Source organism: Corvus kubaryi, unplaced genomic scaffold (assembly GCF_017639235.1).
Source record: "Corvus kubaryi isolate FWS band 111438036 unplaced genomic scaffold, C.kubaryi_AGA036_p1.0 37334, whole genome shotgun sequence".
NCBI classification, from domain to species: Eukaryota; Metazoa; Chordata; class Aves; order Passeriformes; family Corvidae; genus Corvus; species Corvus kubaryi.
Window position 1 is genome coordinate 177,059 of NW_024581108.1, and position 22,181 is coordinate 199,239.

Below are 22,181 nucleotides of genomic sequence, written 5' to 3' on the forward strand. Positions count from 1 at the left end.
ACAATATGACCAGCCCTGATTTCCAAGGATTTCTTTGTAATGACTGTCTACTCTTGCTCCTACCAAAACATGCAGCTAAGTGTGCCAACCAGATTGTGGTTTCAGGGATTTTCTGTAGATTTGGCTTCCATAAACCTAAGCAAAATCATACATAATGCTCTACAAAACTAAAAAAAAATTACTATTTTCTCTGTGGCAACATTCACACAACCCAGGCAAACTCACACTTGTCTTGGAAGCCACCTTCATTCACAAATCCACGCACAAACAGCTTGCCTGGATTTGGGACACACCCTTTAACATTTAACCCTAATTGTGGCAGAACATCAGTAGCTCATACAAGGTGTTTGTTGCAATTTTGTTTCCCCTTGTAGCTGCGTCACACACTTCTAGCTGCAGGGAGTCTCTAAACTAGCAGTGGGTAAACAACCAGCACACAAAGCTGCTTGCACAAGAGGGATGTGCATGGCTGGGAGACAGCTCACTCACATGTTTTAACAAGTGCTCTCAAAAAGAATGTTCCAGGCAGGGTTACATTTCTGCCTAAGCCTCCCAGGGCATCAGCTTCCCCTTAAACACTTGATAATCCTAATTTGGGACTCATCAGAGGTAAACAGCATTTGCCTTTGCAAGCAGGTACTAAGCAAGTGACACACTACTCCTGATTTCACAATTAAAAACCAAAATTAAGCACATTTTGTTTACAGTTACTATAAATAATAGCCTGGGGGGAGTGAAGAACTTTTGAGGGAAATTTACTTGCTATGTTCTATGAGCTCAAACAAGCCTATGACATCCCTGCTTTGGGAACACAGATGATCCTCAAGCAAACTCCATTCAAATCTTAATCACACTACAAGCAAAGAAACTAAATCAGAAAATCCAGCATCCTCTAAACCAGCAGTCTGAATCAGCACATAGCCTGAAGTGGCTGTATTTTGTATCACCACTGACAAGTAAGGAGAACAAAAACATCCAGTACAACTGCCCCAGGGGCAAAAACAACAACAAAAACTAAATAATTGTTTTAAAAATCACAGAATGTCCTCAGTTGGAAGGGACCCATGAGGATCATAAAGTTTACCATGGATTTGCTCAGGGATACATTTTCAGGTCAGATACTCTCTGAAAACTGATCCTCACTCCATTACTGATAGCTTCTACTCGGGGGAAAAAAAATGGTACACTACAGGTGAATTGATTTCAAGTAAGAATGAACAGCCCATACGAGGAAAAAATGAAGGAATTCAGCGTTTGGCTAAAATGAATGTGAATACAAATCCAGGATTGTTCTCTTTTAAATAATATTTAACCAGCTCTGAGACTGAAAATAACAATCATGCCAGAAGCAAAGAAAGTATTTAAGTTTTCTTTTACACATGTAACTCCATCATCTTATAATCTGCAATGCAGCAGCAAGTCAGCCCTAGTGTCAATTTCTATGTGTGGTACTCAAAAAAACCCCAAAAAATCACCCTTAAGGAGAAGAGCTGCTTGCCTTACTGATTCTTATCAGCAGAACAGTTCAGTATTTAAAAAACAACTGCGTACACCACCACGAAATGTTATCCCATGATGTGGAGACTGAAATAGTGGCTAACCCTTAGAGCAGACAAGGATCTGACAGAACCTGCAGGACAGGCTCTCTAGCAGAAGGCTGGAGGTCAGTATCAGTTCAGACAAGAACTGCAGTCTTCCTTCTGTCCTCAAGCACTTCCCCTGGTACATGTCTCCTGCTGCCCTTCCCATCTGGGACACAGGAGCTCTCCCTTTTCTTGCACCATCTTCTTGTCTTCATCAACTAATCTCTTTTCCTCAGCTTCTTCACGTCTCCTCAGAACAGTCACCCCTGCCCTGTGGATGTTCTGGTATGGGATAGGGATGAACAAGCCTGGGAGGAACTTGCTGCTGCATCCCTCACCACTGCAGCAGCAGGTTTGCAGGACAGGCAAAGGTCACAGGAGACTGGGAACACAGCTATGCTGCCAGATTTCTTAGCATCTCCTGGAGGAGATCACAAAAAAAAACTGGCGGCTTGCTGTTGTAGAGAAAGCCCAAAGCTACATTCAGCCAAAACCACACTGCCAGGTAAACTTTATTTATAAACATACAAACTCCTGAATGACTGTGCTGAAAGCACGAGGGCAACAGGCCCCCAAAGAGAGATCAACACCTCTTTGAGGAGTATTATGAGGACAACTGTTGCAAACATCATCAATGCTTCTCTCCCTCTCCTGTGAAGGGAAAACAGCTGAATGTGAACTCCCCACGGCAAAGTTCTGCATGATCTGGTACCCTCCAACATGAGACAAGTTGCTGGCTGCACTGAAATTTGGCTGTGCAGTGCCCAGAGCTCCTGGTCCAGCACAGTTTTATTGTCATGGTCCTCAGGTGACATGATTTAATGATCATCAGGAATACAAACCATCCTGCCAGGGAGCTGACTATCTCCTCCAGATAGGAGGAGGAATACTTTACAAAAGACATGTAAGAAGTGAGGATTGGAAAAAACCCATCTTTCCTCCAGTATGACACCCTAAAGCAAAGTTTCAATATCCTATGCTAAAACGACATTCTTTTGTTTTTTTACATCTCTTTCCCATTACCTCCCAAAGGTGAATTCCTAACAGGAAGACCCCTTATCTACTTCCCACTCCATCTTGAAACTGCCATAGTACCATAGTGTTGGACTGTCCCCCATCCTGCCACAACAGCTGATACTTTCTGAACTGAATCCTGGCCTTTAGAAGCTGTAACTACCTCTCGTTGATCAGATCAGCTTACATCACTGGCTTGAGGTCAGTTTTTCTTTGCCTCTTTTTCTTCAAGAGGCCAGGAAACCTGAATGTGATACGGCTCTAGTTCTTCTGGAGTGACATAGTCTGGAGCACTGCCCATCAGGTCTCGTCCCCTGAAGGATTTTGGAAAGGCTATGACATCCCGGATACTTGGAGCGTCAACGATGAGAGAGATCAGCCTGTCAAGTCCTACAAGCAGAAAACAAATTGGTGAAACACTTGAGTTATGGCTCTGTATTACCTCCCCTGAGTCAGAAAAATCAGAAAGATTGAGGAGGTAATATCACTGAGCTTGAAGAGAAAGAGTGAAGCAAGTAAGGGAGGAAAAAAATTAATCTCAGCTGGTAGCACAGAAACAGATTTGCCTCAAGAGCAGAAATGTCTACCAAAATAAAGCTTTTCAATATTGCAGGAAGTTCTGTAACCCACCAAGGGCTGCAGGATGCAGACAGCAAACACAGCATAACAAAATCTGGGCAGCTGAATGGCAGGACACTGGCACAGCAGTTCTGCTTTACAGCTCAGAGCTTTGCATTAACCAGTTTGGAAGGATTACAACCACTAAGAATTCAAGAGGAACAAAAGTCTCTGGGTGACTGGATGGAGGAAAGTCAAACTGGAATATCACAGGTTAAAACATCATTGTTTTTTGTAGGCTTTTTTATTTTGGTGAGTGTAGGGAGGGTGTTGTCGGTTGGTTGGATTTTTTTCCCTCTTTCTTTAACCACAAACTTGCATGGTTCTAGGGAAAAACCCAAACCCTGGCATTACCTGAATTAGTAAGCAAAAGAGATGAGAAAGAAGGGAAGTGAGACTGCAGTAGAGGGAAAGGATGTGAAACACGAAATCCCATGCTGTCCCATGCCTCCAGGCAAGCAGCACAGGGCTCCTGCTCTGGCTGCATAAGAATGAGAACAAAATTGACCTAACCTTACTGAATATAGGGTGTGCAGATCAGCAGATAAGGATCATCCTTAGAGCCACCAGTGTCCTTACATAAGACCTAAATCCCACTGTGACTCTGAGGAGAACACCCCAACTTTCTGCACTTGGTGACCAGACCTCTGTTTCTTTCCACAAACCTGCTGCAGAGTTGAAGCACTAAGGCTTTTCCTAACAACCATGAGCCTTGTTCCCGGGATTTAGTATGCACAAAAAAAAACCCTAAACACCTGCATCTGCAGAGCTACAGACCACTTACCTAAAGCAATTCCTCCATGAGGTGGAGCTCCAAATTCCAAAGCCTCAATCAGATGGGAAAGCACCTCTGAATCCTCCTGCAAAATTACATTTAGAGGTATCACTGGACAAGCAATGCTCTTCCTATAAGCAACACAAGATGAAGGTATGTTAACGCCGTAAAATATTACCGTGTCCCGCAGATGTAGGGAGGAGGAGAGAAGATCCAGCAGGCAGGAATTGTGCAGCAAGATTGATCTATTTAATTATTTTACAAACTCTTTTATAGACTTTTTCTTCATAGTCTAATTGGACCAAGGATCAGCCACCCCTTGGTGGTGATTGGCTAAAATCCTAAAACATTCATTGTCAAAATATTTTTCTACTGTACTACAAACAATACTTTTCAAGGCTGCAGGTGTTTCATTGTTTATAGAACTCTGCTACTATCTTCTGTGAGAGAGAAAAGTCTCTCACGGACTTAGAAAATAGCAAGAAAATTCTTGCTGGCAGCATTTTTGTATCCACAAAGGTACAATGAAAGCATCCATTGGTCAGGGCTAGGAGTTATGTCTCTATCTGAGAAGCACAGGAGTGTTTCTTTCAGAATATGCAATTAATACTTAAATTAATTAGTGCTTTTAAATCTCCAAGAGAGCGTTAGAGGCATCTGTAGGTGTTACCTTCAGCACTTTCTCCAGCACAAAACGCTGTTGTTCTGCACTGTGAATTCTGATGGAGCCACCTCCAACCTCATTGCCGTTCAGCACAAGGTCGTAGTGCTGGCTACGGACCTGCAGAGACAGGAACAGGCACCTCGGTGAGACTGGAGCTCAGCCGCACGTAAAAACAACCTGCACAAAGATGGCAAAGACACTGGGAATGAAGCCATGAAACTCTATAAAACTGTTCCCTCAGGGGTACATTGCAATTCAGGTACCAGTCCTGCTGGAGGCATGGACTGCCTCTGACTGATGTGGGAGGAGTACAAATCCTTTTGAAAAGTTCATCAAACCTGAAGCAAATGGGATGGGTCAGAATGTAAGACTTCTGTTTCCTATAAGCTCCTTTTGTTGGGGCACACGTGAATACTTGCTATTTGCAGCAATCAGGAAGCTATCTCTTCCAGACACGTACAAGATCATAGAATCACACAATGGTTTGGGTTGGGAGGGACCTTAAAGATCCTCTAGTTCCAACTCTCTGCCACGGGCAGAGACACCTTCCACTAGACGTGGTTGCTCCAAGCTCCATCAGCCTGGCCTTGAACACTGCCAGGGATGGGGCAGCCACAGATGCTCTGGGCAACCTGTCCCAGTGCCTCCCAGGGAAGATTTTTGTTCCTAATACCAATCTAAGTCTACCCTCTTTCAGTTTAAAACCATTTCCTCTTGTCCTATCACTGCTTGCCCCTGCAAGACATCCCTCTCCAGTTCTCTTGTAGCCTCTTTAGGCACTGGAAGGGCCTCTAATGCTGCTCCTGAGCCTACTCTTCTCCAGGCTGAACAACCTCAGCTCCTTCAGCCTTTCATCATAGCAGAAGTGCTCCAACCCTTTGATCATCTTAGCAGCCTCCTCTGGACCCATTCCAACAGATCTATGTCTTCCTCATGCAGTCAGTCAGTCCCATGAAACATCATCTCTTTTTACACTGAACTCAGCTGCTGCTTGCCTGGTTTTCCATGTGAGCAGCTGTAAAAGAGCCAGCATGGCAGGCATGAAGTTGGTTACCTTTGTGGGATCAGAATACAGGAGGCTGGCATCTGAAGGATGAGGGGCAGTGAAGGGGTGATGAGCAGATTCCAGTTCAGTGGGATTCTTGGCCTTGGGGAGGAAAAGGGGGAAATCCACCACCCAGAGGAAGTGAAAGGCTGTGGGATCACGGAGTGCCAGCCCAGCTGCCTCCAGGAGGTTGGCACTAAACAACCGTAGGGCTCCTAACGCAGAGCACTACAACAAAGAAGGGAGAAATGAGACAAGGTGAATTTACCATCAGGGAAGTCACTCAAACACCAACCAGTAAAAGTGTTCCATAAAGAAGTACCGCAAACAGCAGCAGCTGTAATGAATTGTTGTCTTGAACACTTTTGCCTCATATCCTGAAATATATCACCTTCCTGCTGAGGCAGAAGCAGTGCCAGGGTTTGACAGAGACCAAGTAAGGAGCTTGAAAGTCCATTGCTCTCCAGCTATTTCATCTTCAGGACTATCTTAGAATAATCTCCAGCTCCACATGTGTGGATTAACTGGGGGAGGCCATGTAAGATCCACACTTTGCAGACAGAGAAATGAAGGCATAGAAGAGAATACAACAAAATTTTGGCTATCAAGCAAAGCATGACACCTTATAATAAAACAGTGCCTGGAAGGCAACATCTGCTGGCAAGAATAAAGAGAAGGGTAGGGATAGAATCTCCTACCACTGCTGCGACTAAGTCATCCACTTATGGGAGATACAATTACCTAGTTGACCTCATTTTCCAATCTGTTTGATGCTTTAAAAATGAAGTTAAGAGAAAAGAAGGCACTGATTTGTTGCAGGGTTTTTTATATTTCAGCCTTCATTTCAGTTACAATCTGCCCAGAATTTGACTGAGGGCGATAAAAGTAATAGGTACATTTCATGCTTTATTTGCTGTTGCTATAGCTGCTGTTCCAGAGAAACAGAAAATTAGATGATGACCTATTTTAATAAGAATCAGACTAAGGTCAGATAACATCAAAACCATCATCAGCAACATTCAACTCACACAGCCACCTAAGAAATGCCTCCTACCACTTGCTTGTGTTCTCCAGCTGCCAGCAGCACCACATCATCCTCCTGCATGTTCAGTGCTCGGATAAGCTCTGACTGCTCCTTCTCACCAAGGAACTTGGTAAGCAGAGACTTCAATCTTCCATCAGGTCTGCAGATAATTTGCATGATTTCCTAGAGAAAGGTACGGGTATGTTCAGTGCGGTACTGCCCTTTCTTGCCTTGAAGCATTATATGCTCAGGCACTGACTCGCAGCTAATAAAAACTGCTCTTCTACCTTCCTCTGCCTTTATCATACTTTGTTACTCACCCTTTCCTATGCCTCAGGAAAGTTTCTGTCTCACCTGGTTAAACTGGGATTTTGCAGACTCCTTTAATGACTCCAAGTCTTTATTTGTAAGATACCTCTGGGAAAAGAGCAAGAGAAGAGACGGCAAAGATCAGCCTGGAAAACTTGACTAGGTATCAAATCTACTGACTAAGCTGTTTCCAAACTTCTCAAATTCTTTTGTTTCTAGTTCAAGTTCTTATGAGGGCTGTGGAACAGGACAGGGTCCTCAGCACTGGGCTGTAAGTGGGTGCCTGCTCTGACTGCTCCTTTCAGGAAGAGACCCCTCTAGGTCTACATTTCTTTTCCCAGCTCACAGACAAATGTATCTGGTCAGCAGGGTCAAATCACTGCCTCCAGCCTGCAGAAACAAGGTTACACCACCACACTGTCGATGGGGAAGTCAGAGCTCTATCTGGAGGAAGAGCAGAGAAAAATCAACCGGGCTGACTCTTGCATGCAAAGCCATGCAGCAAATGAGGACCTGCATCAAGATCTTGATTTTTTTCATCTACTCCAGTGTTTAGGGTGGGTCTAGATGCCACTTTTGTGTTGCTCAAACACACACCTCAGTGCCCTCTCGTGGGAAGCCCCTAACTTGCACTTTGTGCCAAAATGAAAGGAATCCCAAGAGAAACCATGGCCACAAATTCCTGTTCCCCAAATAAAACTCAATATTTAGAGGATTTGTTTTTTCCATACTGTCCAAGCTACAAAGACGCCTACAGCCAGAATTAAATCTGTTTCCTTGCCAAAATGAATGGCTGTGTCAAAGATCTTCTACATCTATTGTCAGCCTTGGATTTGGTCCATGACACTCTCATTACAAGACATGAATTGTACCCAAAAATGCAGCTAAAGCAAACAGAAGAAGGGCATGGAAGCACCTGACCCTTCTCTGCCTATTCCAGAGCTGTGCCATACCCAGTCTCCTGTCACCAGGCACAATTTATTAGAGATGCACATCAAAAAGGTGACAAAAAGCAAGGTGAAACCCCGAGAGGGTTCCCTATCCTCATGGGATCTTGCAGCTCCATTCTTTTCCTTCTCTTCCTATGGATAAAATACTCTTCCTGTTGTCTTATCCCTCTAACACTACTCAGCCCAACCTGACATGGATTACAACCAATCCCAAGTTCCCTTGAGAACACCAGTAATAGCAAGGAACCTGTCCACACCAACAATGGAATTCAAATTGGCATTTTATTTATTCCACATAAACAGGATGTAAGAGCATCACTTACCACTCCCTGAGGGATACAAATGGCTTTGATGGAGCCATGTGGGTAACTGAGAGCATTCTGCACAAAGTGAATGTCTGATCCTCGTAAAACATCACCGATATCCATGAGCTGAGAAAGGTAAAAGCACAGGAAAAAGCACTGGTGGTAGGCATACAAAGCAAAAATCCTGCACTTGTGTCTTAACACCTTCAACACTATTCCCTTTTAGGAGCTTTTGCTCCTTAAACAGTCAAGATGCATTGCTCCCTAATACTACATTATCTTCAAAATAAAATTTTATTAGAACATACATTTTTCACAGTCAACTGATCAAATCCTCTCTTCTTCAACAGACTGCACAAAGCAGCAATGATGGGACAGACACCTTGGGTAAATTACAGCACTCAGAACTCAAGCCAACCATGTATCCATGATCCAAAGGTTATTAAAACACTGACTGAAAGGAAAAGCTGAAAGCAAGTTTCCAATGGGCAAACCCTCACCTTCATCCCAAAGCGAGTGTCTGGTTTATCAGTGCCATACTCAGCCAGTGCCTCCTCGTATGTCATGGAAGGGAAAGGAGTCATAATCAAGGCTCTTTCCTCAGGCCAGGAATGTTGCAGGAGGCCCTCTATCAGCCTCTGGATCCCAGCCCGATCTACAAATGACATCTCTATATCTATCTTAAAACAGAGAACAAGGGAGGGAATTCCACATTAGCTACAGGTTTTGCTTTCACACTGCTACTTGTGAGTACAGAGCCAGCAAAACGAGAAACAATGCACGAAATGACATCACAGCATGACTTCATCAGGCTGGGAATGTGCTTTTTGGAAAATCAGTGCCTAGTTCAGAATGGATAGAGAATTAACACATTTTCAGCTTGTTTGGAGTCCTCTGTCATCAACAGTTCTGGGAGTACATCAGATGTACATCAGTACATCTGATGACCCAGGCAACAGCCTCCTCAGAGAGTGAATGAGGTAGTGAGGACAGGGACACCAGGCTAACTCATGGGATGCCTGACCTAGCAGGACAGGAGATTGTATCATCAAATGCAACATCAAATTGTATCAACTGCTGCAGCGCAATTCCTACATCTGCACCAGGGATGCTGCACAGCCAAGGACAGGAACCGCTCAGTCAATCCCACACCAATTTCCAAGGCCTGTGTCTATGAAACACACACCAAACAACTCTGTACCACCAAGCAGCACCAGACTAGCACAGACTAAGCCTCCAGAAGGGAAAACAGCTACAAGCCACTTGGGTTGAGAAGCAGGGAGAAAGGCAGCATGGGCTGGTTACCTGGGTGAATTCCGGCTGCCTGTCAGGCCGTGAACCCTCATCCCGGTAGCAGCGAGCGACCTGGAAGTACCTGCAGTAACACTTTGATTTAGATAACAATTTAAAGTACCCTGAACTGAACTGTGGCTATAGAATAGATCATACAAAAGATCAGGAAAAAAGATACCAGAGAGTTTCCCACATTTCCTCCATTCCCACAGCAGATGATCTTTGTTCCCATCCCTTCAAAAGAATGGAATTTTGAGTGGAAGCAACTCTATCAGCAGCTGTATCCATCTCCAGCCATATCTTCCAGAGGCACATGGAGACTGCCAGGTGAGCTGTCCCCCAAGGGCAGCACACTCAATTCTTTTCCCCACCTTCTACTCCACTCCAGGACTCTACTAACAGCCAGGCAAAATTCTCACACAAGACCTGGCCTGCAGTTCACTGTGTGAATAATTGCCTGTCTCTCTGTCCATCCATTTGGTTTGGAGAAGCAAGCCCAGTTAAAAGCTTTGCACTTGGGCACCCTGACATGCTTTTCCTTGTCTCAGTCATGCTCAGCCTGCGCAGCCTCACCTCAACTACTTTTGTAGGCTGGAGAAGCTTTTATCACACATTAGATTTTCTGTCCTTCAGGCAGATCAGGTTTGCATTTAAAACAGCAGTGAAGATTTTAGCTTTCCAAAAGCATATACTTCATCTGACCATAACGATTTATTTAAGGATCCCTCTTCAAAACACAAACCCTTAGCAGTAAGTTTTTGGGGGAATTATCTAAAATTTCACAGATAATGCAATCAAACCCCAGAGAGGACATGCAGAGAACAGGAATCCAAGAAACTCTTACCTGTCCAGGCCTCCAACCATGAGGAGCTGCTTGAACTGCTGAGGACTCTGTGGCAGGGAGTAGAATTTGCCTGCTTCCCTCGAGGGCACAAGGAATTCTTTGGCTCCCTGGCATCAGAAAGAAAATTTACAGAGTTCAGCAAGTAAGTGGCCCCAATTCCTGACAGAACACACATTGGAAGTGCAAGAGGAAAGGACGTATTTTCCCCATTATGAAATCCCACTTGCGAGGAAATGGCTGTTTGTACACTACACTTAAAATTCGTTAACCAACTTGGTCCAAAATATCCCAAAGGAGATATTTTCTGAGAGACTACTGCATAATACACCACCCAAGACATGGGTTTAAATGCAAGAACTCCAGGATAGCTGCATCAACAACTCCTCAGCTACAGCTCTCTGCTCTGACTATTTTTGAAGTGAAAGAAAGGAATATAAGATCAGAAATTAAATTTACTCGAGTAGGACCGCTACAGTAACCTACTGGTTAAGACATAAATGCTGGAAACACAGTGCTTCAAAGTTTCTTGCGTTTATAATCCCAGGATAGACTTACATTCAACATGTGCTCTACAAGGCAGAAGCTATTTTGTTTGAAGGTTCAAAATTAAGACACTAGTTATCACCTCTCCCCTTTCTCTCCCTCTACTTTTAAAAGGATCCAAGGATCATATCAGAAGTTCCACAAGCTGTTATTTACCAAGGGAAAAGCAAGGAAAGCTGAGTGGCAACTGACAATGATTCAGCCCTGACTGTGCAGCTGCAGGAGGCCAAAAAGCATCACATACATACCCCTGGGGTTCTTTTAAACAGAGTTGGAGTTTCTACATCCACGAACCCTGGAGAACAAACACAGAACATGCTGAGAGGAGGGAGAACTAATATGAGTAGGCTACAGTAGGGTTAGTCAGCAAAACAGGTCACCTAACACATCATGGAGCCTCTCCAAAACCTACACACTTTACTACTTATAACAATTGTTCCTGTAATGACAGATCTAAAGGCTCTGAGTTACCCTGATGTCCTGCCAGAACTGTTGATGACAGAGGACTCCAAACAGGCTGAAAATGTGTTAATTCTCTATCCATTCTGAACTAGGCACTGATTTTCCAAAAAGCACTTCCTGATTTTAAGAGAAGCAAAAGCTCTAAAAGAAATCCATCTCTCTGACATGCCTCAACTGGGTGACCAAAAGAGGGAAACTACCTGCAAAGAGTCTTTTTTCATTGGAATGAGCTAATTTGAAACAACTAGCTTGCAGCATGCCAAGAAAATTCAACATACTTTGCTCTTCAGGCCTGACAACATCCCACTAAAGACCCCACCACAAGCAGACATGTCCTTATTAAGTGGGACCATTTTGGAGTAGCAAGTTGGTTAGGAATCTCTCCCAGCCCTAGGAAATAGCAGCAGGGAGAGCTGAAATGTTGTTTGCTGCACACTGTCCTCAAAGCAGTTCCCTCACCATGGAGATTGCAGAGATACTCCCGCATCCTCATCACCATCTGAGACCTCAGCCGCAGGTTGGACTGCAGCCGGAAGCTGCGCAAGTCCAGGTACCGATACTGCATCCGTAGGGCCTCTGATTTCTGAGGAGGAGAGAGAATTAGGATTAAGAGACAAAATTCAAATTGCATGTCCAGTGAGGGTGCTCCTAAAGCCACAGAAAAAAAGGGAGAAGCTAAAAAGGGATGGTACTCGGTTGTCACAATGTGCCCATTACCCACAACCCACACAAATATAGCAATCACTTTAAACAAAAAACTAAACTGACCAAAAAAGTTGTGGCTGCCCCATCCCTGGAAGTGTTCAAGGCCAGGTTAGATGGAGCTCTGAGCAACCTGGTCCAGTGGGTGGAATCCCTACCCATAGCAGGGGGTTTGGAACAAGATCATCTTTAAGGCTCTTTCCAACCCAAACCATTCTGTGATTCCATGAGTCAAATAAAACAGCCTTGTTTCACACTCAAAAAACCCAGCATAGTCCCATTTCTTTCACTCTTCCCTTCACCATCAGTTCTTCCAGTGGTATTGAAACTGGGAGCATTCAAGCCTTGTTTTCTGCTTAGTTCTAATTGGAAATACATCCTCACAGCAAACAAACAGCACCCTTATTTTAAATACTATCATTCCCCCAAGTGAAGTGGGGAGAACCAGACTCAGTTCTCAGATGCTCTGCTATCACCCTTGCCAAATTCCAAATTTAATGAAAAGCCACCACTTTGATAAGAAAAAGAAAAGAAAAACACAGACACCTTGATAAAATCCTTGATTTCAAAAGGCAGCTTCTTGCAGGAGTTTAGGATCTCTGCAGTCTCTGCCTTCACTTCAATATCCCCTGTTGGCATTTTCTAGAACAAAAAGGCAAGAAAAGAATTAAACTCAAAACAGCTGGACAAAGGTATTTCAAAGATGGTGAAAGGGAAAAAAAGAAACAATGTGATTACCGTCCCTGCCTTCTAACACACTATATAAGTCAGAGAGCTTCTCCCAAGGACAGATTTTTCCTAGATTTCCCTTCTCAGAAAAACACATGCCACCTCAGCAAAGATGGCAGGTTCTTTTCCAGTAGCACACTGGTCTCTAAACACATTACCTTCTGTAAAACCACACAGCGTAGGTTTCAGTGAGCATTATCAGCAGCACCCCTTAATACGACTCAAAAAAAGGCAAATTATGAGGAACTTCTCAGAACTTCCAGTTCTAAACACCAGTTCTCAGAACTGGTCTTCTTTTGATTCTATCCCACGGGTGGGCAGACAGCTCCCCTCACATAGCACTGAGGCACAGCAAAGTTCACTTGACCCTGCAGGACTCTTGCTATTTACCAGGGAAAAGGACATACAACTTTCCAACAAAACGATAAACCAATAAAAGAAATAAAGGCATTGATTGAAGCCTGGATTTTAAGTGGACATCTACAAGTGGTCAGAGCAAAAATGAGTTATGATCATAAATACAAGTCTTCTGTTTAGACCTGCCAGATACATGTACAATCCTGAAAGATCAATCTACAGCTGATTACAATGACAGCTGAGGAATGCAGAACATTAAAGAATTATTCAACCTCTGTTTCCTATACAAGGAGACCAGCAAAATCTATTTGTATAACAAAGAGGTCATCACATGCTGTGGAACTTGAAATGACAATATTTATTTTCAAGCAAAAGAAATTCCCACCCACACTTCAAAAGCCTGGAAAAGGCAGCATTATCCTTGCAAAGGGCTGGGATCCAGTTTAATTTGTGGGTGCCTGTAATGTGCTTTGAGGTTCTGCTAAGTTATATGACATAGCAGTCACCCCACACTATCTGAGGATGGGCTGTCACATAACCAGAACCCGTGGCAACGCTCTGACACAAACCCCACCATAATCCCCCCATCCAGCGCTGTTTCCTCCAAAGAATAAAAGCCCAGAGAGCTCCCTCATCCTCACCGGATTCTCCTGCCCCAGGGGCCGAGAGGACACTATCCCAGTCACTCGCACCACAGACTCCACTGGGGCGTTGGACAGGAGCTCCTTCACGTGGGAATGTGCCTGTAGGGAGATGACAGAGTCTCACAGAAATTCAAAGACAGGACAAATGCACTGTGGCCAAGCACCTCAATTCAAAATCACTCTGAAGCCAGAGGAAACAACACTGATGTTTCGGTTGCACTGTCAGGTCAGGGCTCTCATGACACTTCAATCTACTTGAGAGTCAGAGCACTCTGTTTGACGAAGTCCTTCCTTCTCTCTGTGTCTGCTGGAGCCAAGCTACCAAAGGAAAAATAAAAACACAGACTCATATTTTACCTCATCCTGAGGAATGATGATCTGGGTCAGTCCCTGGAAATCCCTCAAAACCAGAAATAGGCCTTGTCTGATCCATGAAAAACACAAAAGGAGAAACATTTTTTTCACAAATTTAGTAGTTTCTACTTTTTAAAGCATATGGCACCTGACTACTTTCAGTACCCTGCAATTCATCTCAAAGCATTCCAAGTACTGAATGTACAGACACTTTTCCCACACCTGAACCTAACCTGAGGAATTTGTTTCACATTGTGACCAGCCTCAGACAATGTGCAAATAACCAGGAGAGGCAGGATTTTAACTTGAATTTTAATGCACACAGAGCAGGGACACATGAATTTTCCTGCTGGGAAGCATCACTCAGCTAAAAACAATTAAATGAGCAGTAAAGCTAAAGCTCATGTGGAATAAAAACAACAAAAAACCCATCCAATCATAAGTCAAGAAGGAGAACACTTGTCCCATAAAAAATTCTGCATGAACAATCCACACTGCCAGACTCAGAACCATAAATCTTGATCTCTTTAGCTGCAGGAGAGACAGCTGCCATTGTACTTTATCCATCAAGAAACTGTCCAATGGGACGTGCTCTGGTGTCCTTAAAAACAAGATCACAATGATCACATTGCAATAATCCTAACTCTTTTTCCTGGATCCCCATCCACAATTGCTCAAAGATGAGATGCTCAGGACCTCTTAAAATCAAAAAACCTGTGCAGACCATCACTGGAGAGCAATGCTGGATGAAAAACAGCTTACACTGGATCTGGCAATAATCATGTCCATTTTCATCATGGTTTGTACTTACCTTTGATATTGAACCCATCCATAAAGGGTCACCTTCTGTCCCACATGAGCAGAACGCAGCTCTCCACACGTGTTGGTCCGAGTGACAAAACTGTTGAAGTCTTAAATAAAAAATAAAAAATAAATCTCTCATGGCTTTTGCAGATGAGATAAAATAATTGAGCTTCCCCTCCCAATACAATTTATACATAGACAGAGAAATTACTTCATATATAGAGCTGCACTAAGACACTATGCCATAAACATGAAATGAAGGTAGTCTGAATGTATTTTAAATAGTGATTATTTATGTTTCTCAGTCAAACTTTCATAAAGATACTTGAACACAGCCTTGTTGCAAGCTGTTGCTCTGCAAATTTCAGGAGCAAGAAAAGGAAAAGTCACAGAACAATCCTGAGGGATGCTGACAATTTCACATTTAAATCTAGAATCATAAAATAGTTTGGGTTTGAAGGACCTTAAATCTCATCTCATTCCACTCCCCTGCCATGGGCTGGGACACCTTCCACTAGACCAGGTTGTTCAGAGCCCCATCCAGCCTGGCCTTGAACACTTCCAGGGATGCGGCAGCCACAGCTTCTCTGGGCAGCTGTGTCAGGGCTTCACCACCCTCACAGGGAAGAATTTCTTCCCAATATCCAATCTAAACCTGCCCTCCTTCAGTTCGAAGCCATTCCCCCTTGTCCTGTCACTGCAGTTCCTGGTGGAGACACAGTAGAACAGGGCTTAACAAACCAAGACTGAAACACACACGGAGCAGACACCCACCATGCAGGTGTAAATGAAACACTTTCTACCTGAAACAACTGGAAAAAGGCCTGAAGCACAATTACAGAAAGCTTTGCCCGTGGGCCTGTAATCATGGCTGAAGTTATAGAACTAAGCACACCATTTACAGAATGTGCAAGAGGTTCAGCTTGTAAGGAGAAGCCTGAAGGATGCCATTACCTGGACATATATAAATAATTCTATGAGCCAATCTCACTACCTTCATCACAGCCTTTAGAATTAAAAGACATTTAGAGAAGAAACTTAATAAAGTGATACAGGGGAAAAAAATCTTGCCGCGAATGCGATATTAATCGACTGTGCGGACTACCCTGACCTCCATCCCGGGAGAAAAGAAACCCAAATCCCGAGGGGATGAGACCAGCGCTCCCTCCTCACCTGGAGCCGCGGGTGTGGCGGCAGAGGCCACCCGGTGCAGCGCCCGCGCCAGCAACCGGGGGAGCGCCATCCCCCAGCCGCCCCTCAGCCAGAAAAACGGGAGGGGGGCCACAGACCTGCGTGAAGTGAAAAATAAGGGCTCTGGAGGGGAAAAGAGGAAATCAACTCGGCCACCACCACCACCTCCGTCACCCCCTCCTGCCCGCCTCAAAGATGGCGGCGGGGGCGCGCCCCTCCCGCGGGGGCCGACGGGAAGGAAGTTCGAACGGCGCTGGCGGGCGATGGCGGCCATGGCGGAGGAGCCGACAGAAGATGGTGCGGCGCGGACTCTGCCCAGCCTCAGGCGGCTCTCCCGGGTTCTGCCCTTCGGACGGATCCATAGCCGCCTCGGGATCAGCCCCAGCGGCCGCCTCATCGTGCCGGCGTCGTGCTCGCAGGTACGGCGTGGCTGGGTAGACGGGGCGGAGGCGCCTCTCTGTCCCCTCAGCGGCGCTGTCCCGCTCTCCACGCACGGGAAAAGCGGGCTTTAACTCTTTTCTTTTCTCTTTTCTTTTCTTCTTTCTTTTCCTTCCCTAGGAAAACGTCGATCCGGCGGAAACAGCGTTTCTGCTGCACAAAGCCTGGACGCTGTACAGCGTGACCCCCCTGTACCGCTTCCGCCGCGCCCGCCTCAGGGACTACGCGCGGCTGCTCAGCGCCTTCATCGCCGCCGAGAAGCAGAAGGGGCTGGCGGTGGAGGTGGGCGTCGAGCTGGACATCAAGGTGGCCGTGTCCAGCCTTGCCGACCTCAGGGGCAGCGAGCAGGACCAGCCTGCCGTCCTCGTGCAGGTGAGGGGTCTGCCCAGCAGGTTTGGTCGAGACTGGCGTTTTATGGGCTGGTTTTGCTGTGATAAAACGCTCTGTCTTGAAAGAAAACCCCAAAATTAAACCTAGCTGTATGGAATAATTACTGTAGCATCCACTGTGATTTAATGAAACTGAATCCTCTCTATTTTTAACTAGAACATTTTATAGTCTTAAGCTGTGCCAGGGGAGGTTTAGGTTGGACATTAGGAAGAATTTCTTTACAGAAAGGATGATTAGACATTGGAATTGGCTGCCCTGGGAGGTGGTGGAGTCACCATCCCTGGAGGTGTTTAAGGAAAGACCAGATGTGACTCAGTCAAAACCCTGCTCTAATGATGAGGTGGTGTTTGTCCAAGGCTGGACTTGATGACCTCAGAGGTCTTTTCCAACCTAATTGATTCTGTGATCCCCTAAGCAATGCATACAGTTACTTGCAAGTTTGAGTTCAACTTCTTAACAGCATCAGAATAAGACTATACAGAGCAATCTCTGTCTGATGTTTTAGTTCAGCAGTCAATTTACTGCCAGGACTTGGACGGGTTATTTAACTTCCTGGATAAAGCTGGCATAATCCCACTTCCTGGTCAGAGCTCAGGTCTCATTAATATTTCTAAACTGCTTTGCCTCAAATGAAATATGCTACTGAAATGTCAAGTTCATTGTAGCAATGGTTGTAGGATGTACCATAGGAGTTAAGCAGCATAAACTCAGATCTCAGGACTGTTCCTAAGGAAGTTAAAAATGCTTTTTCTGCTGTTTTCAACAGAATTGCATTCAACTTTTAGGGATGTAATAGATAGACTGAGTAACTGTATGTGTTTGACAGAAAACAGTGTTGCATGCAAGGTCCTAAGAAAAAATAACCCACTTCTACCAAACACTTAAAACTATAAATCAAAATCTATTTTTAGTTGAAGAAAAAAAAGCCATACTTGCTCTACAGCATTCAAATGCTTCTTTTCCCAATCCCAGCTCTCTTTGAGGTCAGGAGCTTCCTCCAGGAACTCTGAAGACAAACTGGTGTGGTTGGGCTGGTTTTGCTCTGTGTATGGAGATGACCTTTCTGAGAATGTGCCAGAGGACTTTACCTGTTTGCCCCTGTTCCTGACCCACGGGGCTGAGAGCTACACGTCCATGGTTGGAAGCTGGTTCCAGAAGACTTTTGACTGCTGCTTCCGCCGCCTGGCCATCAGCCCCCTGAATCTCAGCTGGATGGTGGCCATGTGGGCTGGCTGCAAACTGGACAGAACCGCCTCTGCCGTGGAACTTGTCTTCTCCGTGCCCCACCTGTCTCAGCCCCTAGATATTTCATACGCCATTCACCCAGAGGATGCCAAAGCTCTGTGGGACACGGTCCAAAAAACACCAGGAGAGATCACCCAAGACGAGGTGGATGTCTTCATGGACTGCCTTTACGCCCACTTCCACAGGCACTTCAAGATCCATCTGTCAGCTACAAAGCTGGTGAAGGTTTCGACAGCGGTTGCCTCGGCACACTGTGATGGGATTGTAAAGGTGAGGCTCTAAGTAGCAGGTTGTCCTAATGCTGGCCAAATAAAATAGCTGTACCTGAAGGTCTCATGTTTCTTTTGCATGATTTCCTACAAGGAGTTGTTAAACTCCTGAGCTTTCATAGTCATACTTGGCTCTGGAGTTGGGGCAGCTGCCAGCACAGGATTTTTTTTCTGTTGCAGCAGAAGCTACTTGTCGGGCCAGAAATAGGTGTATTAGCTGTGATATGAACAGGAAAGTTTCTTAGGCCATAAAAAAATCTTCTTTTGGACTTAAAAAGATCCCAAACTTTAAAAAAGTTCACTAGCTTTCTAGTATTGTAGTCATTAAGACACAGGCAGAAGACTTCACACATAACCCTTTTCATAAAGGTGCTGGTCTTTCTACAGAGGTATATATAATGTCCTTAAAACCATAGAACATTAAAGGAACACAATATTTTCTTCTGAGTTAAAGAACAGTTTGTGTAAATGTAATTGTTTAAATTTACCCTGTGATAAGCCTTGGCACATGGTAGTGTTACACTGCTTGTTTTTGTCTGTAATAGCTTAAAACTATCTGAAACAACTTTTTCTGTTGCAGGCAAGTATGAAAAGATTTCTCAGGCTTTCTGAAGGGTGCTCTTGTGGAATGGGCATTGTGTAAATTCAGTTACAGCTTTTCATAATGGGATAGAGTTCAAGTCATATATATTCAGTATGGGAAAAGTATAGGTACCTGAAAAGCAACAACAGAGCAGATGAATAAACACAGAGAACACTTGGTAGTTTCCTTGCAACCAGGATTTCAGGGTGTGGAAATCTGGCAACTGCAATTGTTGTTTTGACAGGCTTTTTTCTCTTTCTTGTAGATTCTACACAGCCAACACCTGCCTGGAGTGCTGATGCTATTGACTGAACTGGCAATCTCTCAGATACAGTGAGAGCCATTTCAGTAACTCTTCATACTAAAAAGGCTTCCTGTTGGACAGTCTGTGCTGAGAAACCACCAGGAAACTCATTCATGCAGCATCTTCTTTCCTCTCATTCTGGCTGTCCAAAGTCGGACTGTAACTCCAGCACTTGGCTGTGTAACTCCATGCCATGCACAGCAAAGTGAAGCAGACATTTGGCCCTGAAGAAGGGCTGCAATGCAAACTTGTGACAGCTTCCTGAGCAGCTTTGTTTTCTCAGAGTCACTAATTTTATTTATGTGCAGGTATCAGCTCAGAGACAAACGATGCAAATGCTTGATGCAACTTACTGACAGGTATTTCTGTTGTTTCAGAGAGCAAGTTGGTTTTCACTGGGCAGCCTAAGATACACAGACTTTGGCCTTGGCTAAACTGTGACTACTCTTGGGCTAGTCTAAATGCAAAATTCAGCACACCTGAGAAAGGGTGCATGCTCTACAATCCAGATCAAAAAAATCCAGGTTTCTAACTCCCTTTTTAGCTTCTTAAGGGTAGTTGGTGATAATGTTCATCTGTGTTCCAGTTGGGCATGAGATTGGACACAAGGCACTTGTCAGCCTGTTGGTCCTCCCAGGCAAGTTGATAGATAGGAAAGTGAGGTCTGTGGATAAGCTTGATAGTTACTAGGCTTTGTCCTGATGTTTCTAATCTTGGATGTAATCCTGTAGGCCAGAGATCTCTCAGGGTTGGAGCTGTGTGCTATAATTTTATGTTGGATCCCTCCCTTCTGGAATGGGTAGGAGTTCAGAGGTACAGTGCACAGTGTCTGGCTAGACATTTAAGGAGCAGAAAGTAGCACCTGCTAAGACTTTTTGTAATACAGTACTAAATAAAGAAAATATTTTCCATCTTTTGTCTTAAGGAAAGACCACCTGTGTCTAATTAAATATATCCTTGCATGGAGCTTATTTACAACTACAGCTTACCTGACCAAACCACCACTTGTTACTTATTAAATATTTCTGCAGCAAAATTCCAAGTCTAGTTTCTTGCTTCACACTTCTGTAGCATCTCTAGGAGCTGATTTGTACTATGACTTTCTCCTAAATAGGGATGTTGTTTCTTTTCCCAGTGTAAAACTGCCTAACATGACATAACTGAATGCCTAGTTCCTAACCTCTTTCCAGAATTAGACAAAGAAACACGCACTTGGTTTCAGATTCTTTACTAGTTGAAGGTGGATTATTTTTGCATGTTAGGGTTGAAGTATGTGGTAACTCTTACCCTGGTAGAAGCAGCTAAGTGATCTTCTGAAGGTCTTGGCAGCTCAGCAGCCACTTAAACTATCTTAAAGAACTTCTGGTGCTGTAGTTTCCTTTTTTGAAATATCTCAGACAAAGTTTGATATCTGGAGTCAGAAGAGCACTGGACAAAGGAGTACAAGGTCTGGAAATAACTGGCACCTGTATTTGATTTGAAAACCGGACTGTTAAACCCAGGGCTAAGTTTTAAATCTAATGCTCAGCTCTTTTCAACAAATGCGCATAAATAATCTCTAAAAACCTAAATTCTTATAGACTCTTTTAACCTCTTCCTTGTGTTGTCCTCACTGATAAATGCCCTAAGTGAGCAGAGATAAGATTTAGCCAGATAGTACAGATGCTTCTTTCCAGAAAAGCTGGTTCTGAATGATGTGCAGGGTAACAATAAACAGCAGAGTTTTCAGCCTCTTTTACTTGGACTTATCTGGGCAAAACCCTCCAGCATCCACAAAAAAAACCCTCCACATAAACCACGGAAAAACACCCCTCACTGCTTTCACCCCAAGGAACTAAACAAGAACAGCATAGAAGAAATTTATTAAGATAGCACTATTTATACAAGTTACTCATGCTAGAAAAAAGCATAAATGATACATGTAAACATTTGTTTACAGAATACTTGTTTTCCTTGTAAAGGTGCAAATGATCTTCATATGTAAACACAAGAATACCGACCTTTAGGGGGAAAGGAGCTTTTAAAAACCTTTTAATGTCCCATTTATGACTGTAATGTATTTTTTACTATATTCAAGCACATTAAAATCTGAGTTACATGAATCAAACTAAGAAGTTAACTTAAGATGTCAGCAATCCTTTCTTCATCTCAAGAATTTACAGTCCTCTTTTTCAAAATCAGATTTGGCAAGGTCCACAGTTAGATCAGGTACAAAAGGTCATTCTTCCATACTCAATAGAAATTACAGTACAAATAGAACTGTTGAGTCTTGAGTTCTTCCCTCCTCTGCCCCCGCCCCGGGGAGATTCCACAGTTATTCACAGTGCTAGCAAACAGCCCTTCCTCTCCAAACTCTTAAATGAGCCTCACACCTTTTTCTGCTCTAACCATACACAGGCAAAGTGCACAAAAATCACTCAGAGATTGTACTGTCTGTCTCATGGTAGGAATTCTAGAGACAGACAAGAGGGCAGCTGAGGTGAGGCTGGTCTAAGCTTTTCTTCAGCAGGAAGAGGCTGGCTGCGGGTCTGCCCTTCCAGCAAGAACACAAGAAGCCAGCATTAACACGTGATACCTGCACCCTGCGTCAGACAAGAACTGGTATCGAGCAGGCAACAGGAGGAAAATGGCTTTTAGAAGTGAGCTATAACTGGTTGGTTTTAGGTTCTGTCAGTGGTTACAGGAGAAAGTACCAGTATGGGTGTAGCCAAACCATGTATTCTACACCCATCTACACTATTC

At 44.2% G+C, this 22,181-nt stretch overlaps 2 protein-coding genes across 14 annotated transcripts in view; both read right to left on the bottom strand.

The window, feature by feature from the left end:
* Positions 1-2,077: 2,077 nt before the first annotated feature.
* DARS2 (aspartyl-tRNA synthetase 2, mitochondrial) lies at positions 2,078-16,633 on the bottom strand. Of its 4 annotated transcripts, none has more exons than XM_042029675.1 (17): positions 16,193-16,633; positions 15,027-15,126; positions 14,219-14,285; positions 13,859-13,960; positions 12,678-12,773; positions 11,889-12,012; positions 11,216-11,262; positions 10,425-10,531; positions 9,593-9,662; positions 8,788-8,967; positions 8,306-8,413; positions 7,078-7,137; positions 6,754-6,906; positions 5,709-5,927; positions 4,661-4,771; positions 4,000-4,075; positions 2,078-2,987 (listed from the first exon to the last, which is right to left on the bottom strand). In XM_042029675.1, the coding sequence occupies exons 1-17, from the start codon at positions 16,605-16,607 to the stop codon at positions 2,800-2,802; spliced, it is 2,223 nt and encodes a 740-aa protein (XP_041885609.1). In that variant the 5' UTR covers positions 16,608-16,633; the 3' UTR covers positions 2,078-2,799. The 4 variants fall into 4 exon arrangements, with proteins under 4 accessions (XP_041885609.1, XP_041885607.1, XP_041885610.1 ...); XM_042029673.1 differs by having other exon boundaries at positions 7,078-7,140; positions 16,193-16,632; XM_042029677.1 differs by having other exon boundaries at positions 2,904-2,987; positions 4,000-4,121; positions 7,078-7,140.
* Positions 16,634-20,651: 4,018 nt separating this feature from the next.
* Positions 20,652-22,181, bottom strand: part of KLHL20 (kelch like family member 20) — a 25,645-nt gene continuing 24,115 nt past the window's right edge. For all 10 annotated transcript variants that reach the window (XM_042029689.1, XM_042029686.1, XM_042029679.1 and 7 more), the window contains one exon: positions 20,652-20,905. In XM_042029689.1, coding sequence (XP_041885623.1) covers positions 20,857-20,905 — 49 coding nt within the window. In that variant the 3' untranslated portion in view covers positions 20,652-20,856. The remainder of the gene's footprint in view (positions 20,906-22,181) is intronic.

Coding starts and splice junctions, on each gene's coding strand:
- DARS2 (XM_042029673.1), bottom strand. CDS start 16,607: ATGAGGCGGCCGCTGGGGCTGATCCCGAGGCGGCTATGGATCCGTCCG. Junction 15,127..16,192: donor CGCCACACCCGCGGCTCCAG/GTGAGGAGGGAG, acceptor TTTTTATTTAAG/ACTTCAACAGTTTTGTCACT. Junction 12,774..13,858: donor CCCTGGGGCAGGAGAATCCG/GTGAGGATGAGG, acceptor TTTTTGTTCTAG/AAAATGCCAACAGGGGATAT.